General features: G+C 48.9%; 2 protein-coding genes across 2 annotated transcripts; one reads left to right on the forward strand and one right to left on the reverse strand.

Annotated features, from left to right (window-relative positions):
• Nucleotides 1-1,086: 1,086 nt before the first annotated feature.
• PpBr36_11235 (uncharacterized protein) lies at nt 1,087-1,434 on the forward strand (the record flags this gene model as incomplete). Its single annotated transcript, XM_029898337.1, has 1 exon — nt 1,087-1,434. The coding sequence occupies one exon, from the start codon at nt 1,087-1,089 to the stop codon at nt 1,432-1,434; it is 348 nt and encodes a 115-aa protein (XP_029743419.1).
• A 2,562-nt stretch (nt 1,435-3,996) lies between these two features.
• On the reverse strand, nt 3,997-4,287 carry PpBr36_11236 (uncharacterized protein; the record flags this gene model as incomplete). The annotated part of the gene is made up of 1 exon (XM_029898338.1): nt 3,997-4,287. The coding sequence occupies one exon, from the start codon at nt 4,285-4,287 to the stop codon at nt 3,997-3,999; it is 291 nt and encodes a 96-aa protein (XP_029743416.1).
• Between the last annotated feature and the right edge of the window lie 5,550 nt (nt 4,288-9,837).

A 9,837-nucleotide genomic window follows, 5' to 3' on the forward strand; every position in this document is an offset into this window, starting at 1 on the left:
GTTCTTATGGTAAAGTACAGTGGGTTGAAGCAACTGAGCGTCTGACTGGGCATCTAGGGATTCGCAATGACTGGGGTGAAGTTATGATCGGTCTCAAGTAAGGTTAACTAAAGTTTGACTGCTGCCAAGCAATCCCAGAATCGAGTCTATCTGCATGGTAACTAGCGTGTTTTATATCGACTATGTCCCAGGTGTGATCTCTCTTGATATATTTGACCTGTGATTCTCAAAAGATATTCTACAGATCACCGAGATCAATTCTTTTCGACTTTAACGTCATTCTAATCTTGTAATGTGAAGCTCGTTGCAGGCGCTTTTACTTATTCTTCTGTTCTTGGACGACACGTTGCCATAGGATAATCGCCTCGTTGGCAACAGCTTGCAGATCCGAGAGAGCATCAACGGTATCTGAGCGCCTTAGCCACCAAAGGGCTTGCAGCATATTTAGCCCGTGAAAATTGGTAAACGGTAGGAAGAGAGTCTGGGTATCGCGGAGTATTCGTTGCAGTGGCGTGACCACGCAGTTTGACGAGCACTTTGGTGCCGTTGACTGGAAACAAGCCTGTATCTTGGAAGCTGGTAATTATATGGCTGGTCGTGAAAGCCGCATCCCAACACCGCTAAATTAACGTACAGATTCACGAATCACTTACTCGGGTCGCTGCAACGAAATCTGAACGGCTGAATTGCGGAATACCACTTTGGATATGCTCATGCAGTATAACCTGCAACTCGTTTTCAAGGTGAGTGAATACCGATACGTCCATGCGCTGCATATAATGCGTTGAATGAGGCGGTAAAATAACGATTTCGATATCAAATCTGAGGCAATAGTCAAGTATTTCCATGCCAATACATCGATCAGGTCATGGAGATGGAAACGGCCTTCATATCTGCTCGGTCCAAACAGTTGACTCAAGAGCTTCAACGGCATACAGGTATATTTTGGAGTATCGATTGATTCCAGCAACCAGAAGATGGCTCATCTCTTGCCTCAAAGAGCTACTGGAGATCCACAAATGTTTATACGGCTGCTTCGAGGACGCGGAAGCGGAACACTCTATGAACATCCAAGTTCATTATCTAATGTCCAAGCTAGCAGCGAAGACATGCCCTGGTGTAAAAGGCTTACCGGTGACAACACGGGGGGATGGCGCAGTGGTTAAGCGCCATGGCTGTTACTTGTGTAACGTAGGTTCGAATCCTGCTCCCTCCACCTCCTCCCCACTTAATGTGGCAAGGATAGCCCGGCTGGCTATCGACAACAACCACCCGCCTGTGCCGTCGAGCCCACACTTGTTGGGAACTTCGTCTACATGGCTACAAACGACCGACAGCACCGCTGGTTGGACACAGGCCCCTCTCGACGAAGAGCCGTCAACTGCCGTCAGACGAATCCTCCGTGCGCCTGAAGGCACGGGGTCGCGTCAGTGAACCAACCCTGTAAGCAGGGCCGGGCACGAACCCGGTCAGGCTCGATTCGCTTCTATGCCCTTGTTTTCCGCTGTGTAAATAGAGAAAAATAGAAAGCGCGCCGAGATACCCCTCGGGAGGTTGCTAACGGCCGGCTAATGAGCCGGGCCGAGCCCGGCGTTAAATAATACTACTACTACTACTACTACTACTACCGGTGACAACGGTACGCATGTTAAAATACTGGATGCCGGCCATAGTGGGCGCTGCAGCATCCTCGAAGCGAATGATTCTGCAACGTAGCGGGCAAAATCGTCTATTTCATTTTCGTGATCGATGCCACACAGCTGGGGGCCGGCATCAGAAGTCCGGAGGAAGCGTTAAAGAGGCGAAGTCCCTAACGATTTGGTACGTCGGTCCCCTTCCTGCCTGCTCCTCGTTTTCGATCCAGCCACAGATAATTATTCCTGCTCTAGAGACAAGACCTACTTGGGGGTTGTACGTTGTGGACCCCCTCAAAGAGGGGGTTACAAAATTCTGATTCACGACAAAATCGTGGGCCACCAACCTGTTTGAAAATCCGGAAAAATATGTACCTTACCCACGTTTAAACGCTTATTATAAGTCGAAATTAAATCAGCTGGGGATAATAAAAGTATATTGTGCAATACCGTTATCTATTAATATTAAAAGTCATTTTTTAATATTTTTCAAATTTTTAAATAGCTGGTTATTTGCTGAAATTTACAAAACTGGTGTTACGGAGTGGCGTGCCTGGGCGACTGCCAACCGTGACTAGCTCCACCTCACGTGACAAGGCGCCAGGGTTCGTTTGTTATTTGCTCGCTTAGGCGCGTGTACGCGATTGGCACTGCGTGCCTTTCTTCTTCTTTACACTTAGCTTTAGATCTTCGAATAGAATCGCCCCTATATTGCAGCCTTGTCTCTTTGGGATCGCTTTCGTGACAGCCAAAGTTATAATTATTTCTTTCTTTTCCGAAACCGGCCAAAAGCTTCTATTATCGGAATTGTAAAATTAAACGCCCGTTTTTAAAAGTGATAAATTTAAATAATTTCGTTAACCCATTTTATTATTCATTTAATTTATTATTTGATTATAATAACGCCGTTTTAATTAATTGTGTCACGGCCAGGCATACATTGGAGAATCTCAGTGTATTAGGCGCTATTAACGAAAATTTTAAACTGAAGAGAAAAGAGAAATTACAATCAACGATGCGCTGGAGAGACGCGCTTAAATCCGGAGTTAGTGGACCCTTTGTTCGATCCCTGGCTCGGCGTGGAGCCGAGTCGTGATTCTGAGGGTAGGTCTGGGGGCCTGATCCTCACATTAGGAAGATGCAGAAGTGTTTGATATATATATTTCCGACTGTATTGAGGTAAAATAAGCAATGCAGACGTTGCAATTGGAGTTAGGAATGGTGTGGTATAGGAAAAGTGGCCAGGGTACTGTCCTGGCCAGGGTACTGTACATCCACGTTAAGGGTAAAATTTTATCCCCCCGTACAATTGCCGTTGGTGTAGAGTTTTTGGGCTTTACCGACTTTTGTAATACTTTTTTATTTCACCTTTTATTAAAAGAGCATATAATATTATGATGTATTAAGCCCCACCCCTTAAAGGTGAAAGTTTACCACAGATAATAGGTTTATTATAAATTAAGTGCGGTATATTTAGTATATATTGTATTATTCTAAGTAAATTAAAGCGATAAATTAAAATTTCAATAAACAAATAAAACCCTGGAGGTGAAATTATATCTAATTAAAAGTTTAACTTAATAATATGCATTATAAAATAAACCAATTATTATAAATTTCACCTACTTAATAATTATAATATTATTTGCATTTCAAAAACTTAAAATATATTAGTTTATATATAAATATCTTATTATTTTAAAAATAATATAATATTAAGTTTAAATAGAAACACGTGGCGCGTGTTACGGAGTGGCGTGCCTGGGCGACTGCCAACCGTAACTAGCTCCACCCCACGTGACAAGGCGCCAGGGTGAGTTTGTTATTTGTTCGCTTAGGCGTGTCACGGCCAGGCGTACATGGGAGTACCTCAGTGTATTAGGCGCTATTAACGAAGATTCTAAACTGAAGAGAAGAGAGAAATTACAATCGACGACGCGCTCAAGAGACGCGCTTAAATCCGGAGGTAGTGGATCCTTGTCCGATCCCTGGCTCGGTGGGGAGCCGAGTCGTGATTCTGAGGGTAGGTCTAGGGGCCTGATCCTCACAAGGCGCGTGTACGCGATTGGCACTGCGTGCCTTCTTCCTTTACACTTAGCTTTAGATCCTCGGATAGAATGGCCCCTATATCGCAGCCTTGTCTCCTTGTGATCCCTTTCGTGACAGCCAGCAAAAGTAGGTCTTACCCAAGAATGGTGGAGAATGTTATTATGTGATGTGCCTAACGTTAAAAAGAGTATTGCATTAAAATAATCAAAGTCTAAAAGTTTCTAAGGCCTTGGCATGCTATATTGTATTTAAATTTAATACCCAAAAACCACCCTAACCAACCAGTTACTCCGTGGGGTTTTCAAATGAAAGTTTATGCATTTACCCTAGAAATCTGAAGTTTCCACTCTTCGTTTTCAATTGTCCCTGTAAGCGTTTCACTTTCAATAAACCTGCAGTCGGCGCTTGTTTCAAAATGAAGCTCATAGGCTGCGGTCTTGAAACGGCCGGGCCGGCCAGGCAGAACATAGGCCGCCGGTTGTAGTGAAAACCATGAGTTTAAATTAGGTTGATTTTTGGCCAGTAGTTCGACCTTACAATAAGGTCTAGCGCTAGCGTGTAGGGCAAACAAGCCAAGTGAAACAGCAATTGTGTTAAACTGCATATTGACGGTTGCGGTAATTTCGAATAATAAAGTAAAATGGATTGTAATGAGAGAAACAACGGTAGAAAAAGTATGGGGGGAAAGCTGTGAGAAATAATTGTTTGGTGGTTAAGAAATCAAAATTAGGATGGCGATTAAGTTAGATATTTATATTTGCCTGCTGTACTTGTTAATTAATTTAAAGGTACCCGGTGCTAATCATAGCAATAGAAGATTTTATTTGATATTTTATAACAAGAATATTAATTAATATTTGAGTGTAGACTGGGTCCAACGCATTAATGATATCAGTTTATATACAAATAAACTAGGATAACCATATTGAAATACCAAACGTTAATTATTAGTATTGTTATATTAATAACATATTAACGCGAACAATACCATTTCGCTTTGTAATATAGAATAAAAATATGAACTAAAATTGTTGCGCATTATTATTACATGAATAAGTGTAAAAGCGCATTAAATGATTTATAAATAAGTGAAGTATAATAAACAATGTGGAGGAAGACGTGTGAAAAGCATATATAGTTTATAGTATATACAGTGCATAGTATGCTCCTCATCATCGGGGCCGAGGTGGTGGACACAGAGCACCAAGATATCCGTACAGGACTTGGCGTGGGAACGGTCACGTCAATGGTTTCGTTCAAAGCTGCAAGCAAGACTACGTCTGAAGGAACATGATACAGTAATGAGCAAGACACAGGTTGCTGACCTGCTCGTACTGTAGCGCTTGAGCAGAAAAGCGGAGCATTGGCAGCAGCTACTTTGAGGCACTTCAAAAGATGGTTGATCAGAGCCGAAGTCGACGTTTGTAGCGATGAGACGGCCAAATTATATGTAAGCGTAGCCGGTATAACAAGACAGGGCTACTGCTCCGCTAATACGGCCGCGATTAATTAGTTTCGGAAATAGCATTGGACCCACGTTATGGCCACCTTTACCCTTGGTCACCCAAAAATAATAACAAGCCGAGCTGCCCCTTTTTTCCGCCGGCGTACCCACGACCCACGTCACTTGCTCCCATAAAGTTGTAAGTTCAGCTACCCACGCGTCCAATGCGTAGCCATCGACCGCGGATCCCGGGTCCGGCATGTCTTGCATGCCAAAAGCAAGTAGCTCCGCGAACTTTGGTAGCCGGTCGTCCCTAACCGAGACGTTGACCGCCTCTGGGCGCGGGGCGCCGCGCGTCCGCAGCGTGGTATAAAGGGATTCGTGGTCGGAGCCTGTGTAAAGACTGCTGTCAACCACAGTTATTGTGCTGGGGAGGTTGGAAAAGACCATATCCAGTAAACCCCCGTCGCGGTGGGTGGGCACGCCGATATTTCCTGTAAAACTCATCCCCTGGGCTTGCGCCCATGCCGTCAGTTGATCCCCTCCGCGTGCGTTTGCGCGGCCTGGCTGGTATGCAGCAGCCGCTACGTTAAAATCGCCGCCTAGCACCGTGGGTCCATTTGGCACGGTATTGCATACCATTTCCAGCGCGGCCTCAGTGCCCGGAGCCCTATATACGTTAACAAACAATATTCCGTTAATTTCGAGCCAGAGTATGTCCCGCGTATTTTGGCCCTGCGGTAACCGTCGTTGTGCGGCCCCTAGGGCTGCCCCCTTCTTGACGTAGGTGAGCACCCGGGGCCGGAGCCCAGTCATGGCTTCGTAAGTGTTGGCGTGCCATTCGTCCACTGGCGCAAAAACATCATAGCCCGGGTGCGTTTGTGTAGTCGTCTTTAGCCCGCACCATGGCTCTTGGACGTTAACCAGGTCCACTTCTCTCTGGTGGCACAACTCCAATAGGCTCAGATGCACACCCATCCTTTTGCCTACGTTGGCCCAAACTACGTCGAGGCGTTCCCGCTGCATGTTGCCGAGCGAGTTTTTCGTCATATTAATCGACGGGTTGCTTCCAAGTCTATCACATCAGCGGGGCAAGGTTCGGCAGCCGCTGCGTCCTCCTCCATTTCGGCTGCCCAAACGATTTCGTCGTGCACACGTTCCTGTTCAACCTGCAGGAAGTTGCGGATGTCCGCCCCTGCCGCCTCGCATGGCCGCGCTCTTTTGTTTGAAATGCTCGATCGGGAGCTCGAGGTTTGCGAATGCTGCGATGAGGTGCTTAGGACCGGGATTGCAGGTGCTGGCTCTCGGCGGGCCGCCTCAGCCCGGTCGTTGATAATCGCGGCACGGTTGGCACGTCCGATTCTGCGGATCCCCTTTAGTTTACGCTGTGAAGGTCGTTCAAGCTTCCCATTTACCATTAAAGGTCGGGCAGGGCAGTTTTCATGTCCGGATGGGAAATGGCCGTGGCAATTGACGCATTTGGGGGCTGCCCTGCACGGCTCTTCCTCTGTCGCATGTTTTGCTTCACCACATATGCCGCAACGCGCTTGCCGTACGCAGCGACGTATTTCGCAGTATCCCTGGCAACCGTCGTGGTGGTGTGTAATTTTGCGTGATTTTTCAACCTTCCGCGCACGTTTCGACACTCCAAAAAGCTGAAAGGGCTTTACGGGTTGAAGGAAGGACACTATCCACGTGCCCTCAGCCGTATGTGGGTCGTAGCCATGTTTGGAAATATGCCAGTTGACTGGCTGCTGGCCTGCTGCCACGGTAATCTCCTCCTGGATTACCTCATGTACGTCCTTTCTTCCGTCCAGGCAATTGAGCGTCCGGGGCACTCCAGAGACGGCGTATGTGTGCCAGGTTGTCGGGACAGTGACTTCCCGCGCGTCCAATGCGTCCATAATGGCCTTGACCGCGCTGGGGTTGAGGAGTTTTTGCCGTGTTTCCTCAGAGGCCACCGTAACACCCCAGCCCGTGGGGGTACGCTTGGCGTTTGGGATTTCACTGTGTGGCACCGAGACCAATTCGGCCAGTTTGGTCGTTACCGCGTATGGCTCCCTCGTCACCATCCGCAATTTGTCATTTACGCGGATCAGGATGCGGTTGGACGGCTGTTCTGTCAAACGTTTCGGGGCTTGGGAGCGGTCCCGGCCCGATTGGGAGGGAGTTGCGGAGCTGTCAGGTGCATTGCCGGGCGTCGTACGTATCGGGTACGAGCGCGTGGCCGGGGTTAAAATTTGCGTTGGGGCCGCCGCTGGTGGCGTGGCGGCTCGCTCGGCCCATGTGACCGATTTGTTAGTGGGCGTGCCTCTGCCTTTAGAGGCCGACGACGCCGTGCCCGTCCTCGTAATTAAAATGCTGCGCCTTTCGCTGGAACTGGTCGGCGAACGCGACGGGGAGCGTGAACGCTCTTTTTCAGGGAGGGTGCGACTGAGGAACCAGCCGCTGATCACGTCGTCAAGTTCAAGAACAATTCTCCTAAGCGCGGCGTCCTCCGGGGCCTGTAAACTTTCGAGCTTGGCTGCAAAGACCTCTTCGAGCCAGCTGCCGACTGTTTCCACGTTTTCCAACTCCTGCTGCAGTGTTTTGATGGCCAGGGCCGGGAGGCTGGAGTACCTTCCGCGGCCAGCCGGCTGAGGCGCGTTAGCGGTGCGCGTGTCGAGAGATACGTGTCCCGACTCGGCCTGGCCCTGCGGCAAAGCCTGCGGCGTGCTCTGCGGGCGCGCGCGGTGGTTTGAGACCTCTGGTGAGGCCATGACGACCGGCGCCCGGAGGGCGAAAATTCTTCAGCTGTTAAGCTTATTGGTGTGTTTGGGTGTGAATCGCTAACAAAGGTGGGTCTGACCCATGAATGGTGGAGGATGCTTGCTGAATGAAACAGGTATTTGTAGAAACTGGAGGGCTAAAAATGCGTGGCCGGTCGGGAGACTGAACATGGGCAGACAATCCCGACCCTGAGGTGGCTTGCGTTATTTAAGTAGCAAATATAGAGGACAGGGAAACTCGGCATTTGAGATGTGACCCCAAAGCTTCCATTACATCGCTCAGTTGAGACATGCCTACTCCATCGTTCAATCAGTCAACTTAGGAGCGTCAATTCGTTTGATGGGTGTCTGAATGGTCGCAAGGTGGAGTATCGTAGGACGCCGACATTTGCAGTGCTCATCCCGGCGCCGTATAGACCGGCGGCTGTTTAAAACACTTGCATGCGATCGTGGTTGGCAAGCCAGCTATTGCTTGTTTGCTTATAAGATGGCATAAGTTAGGCCCGGTTGTTAAACACTGATATAGAAAACAACGAACGGGAAGGTAAAGGTAAAGGGAAAGGAGAAGAAATCAAGTACAAAACAGACAAGCATAGATTTAGGATCATTTTCGCATTAGGATTGGAATTTTACACAGCCACACTCTTCCTGTTCGTCAGCGCTGCCCCGGCGTGTATACCCGCTACGGCTTAAAATAGCCGGTAACAATCTTCTCCAGGTCGAGTTATTTGCGTTAAAACGGTTGCGGCCTGTCAAAGGCCATCTTCATGAGCCCAATGTCCTCGGAAAATACCCTGCTAACTTGACTTCGACCAACCGACTTCCTCAAATTGCTGGAATAGACCACATCTGGCTTCCGTTTTCGTTTGTTCGACACCAACTGAGCCAACGGAGATCGGGGTGGCTCCAGCAGCAGTGCCCTTTCGAAGTCGATCATCATAACACCGCTGGTCTCCGCGTTGAAAAGCATGTTTGCCCCTCGCACATCCTTGTGGGCCACTCCCAGTTGATGTATTGCCTGCAACGACTGCATCGCCCTGTCTTCGAGCTCTCTCTCCCGACTACCCAAAATCTCTGTCGCGTCAAGGTCACATCCGCCCCAGGACAAGAACGTTATGTGTACTACGTAGACCCGGTGGTCATAGTAATATATCCTGTTCATCGACCGAAGGTCGACGACCCCGAGGAAGACGGGCACATGTATACCTTGGATGGGATGCAGCCGTTTGTAAACCGCCGCCTCGTGCTCAAGGTCTTTGACAAATGCCTGAATCGTGCCTTTGCCGACAAAGGTATAACCATATTCGATCAGCCAGATCTTGAACAATACGCCGCGTGCACCTCCCTGCCCCAAAGGCGTGATCCCATCGTCTAGTGTCCATTTCAGCTGCTTGAGGAGAAGAGAGAGGAAATGGGCGTGGTTTATTGGGTGACGAACACAGGCGCGGCTCAAGCCATGATGGCTGTTGCTGTCAGAGTTGAGCTGTCTATGTAGCGCCACGTTGGGGCATTTCGCGTCGAGGAACCCGCCCTGGACGAGCTCTAACAGGCACCTTTGTGTGCAGTAGGGCCTGTCTTGCTCGCTGCTTCCTCCTCCGCCCCCGCCCCGCGGCCGTTGGGCTAGAATCCGCTCGCTGCGTCGAGTTCCCCGACCCCCCCGAACTTCTTGACGCATGCGCCGTTCTGCCGGACTCGGCGTGTCTGGCAAACCCCGTGCTGATTCGTCGTCTGATGATTCTCCTGGCTCTCTATGTACCCCTTCCTTGTTGGGTTCATCTCCCACTTGCCGAGGTCTTCTTTTCCGGAGTAGATACGGAGATCGATCGACACTCTCATATGTTTCAGGTTGGTAGCCGGGTGAGCTGTTCGGCGCGTGTCGCTCGTTTTCCGGAATCGATCGTAGCGTCGTCTCGAAATCTTCCGCCCACGTTTTGAGTTTTTC

Source organism: Pyricularia pennisetigena (genome assembly GCF_004337985.1).
Source record: "Pyricularia pennisetigena strain Br36 chromosome Unknown Pyricularia_pennisetigena_Br36_Scf_15, whole genome shotgun sequence".
NCBI classification, from domain to species: Eukaryota; Fungi; Ascomycota; class Sordariomycetes; order Magnaporthales; family Pyriculariaceae; genus Pyricularia; species Pyricularia pennisetigena.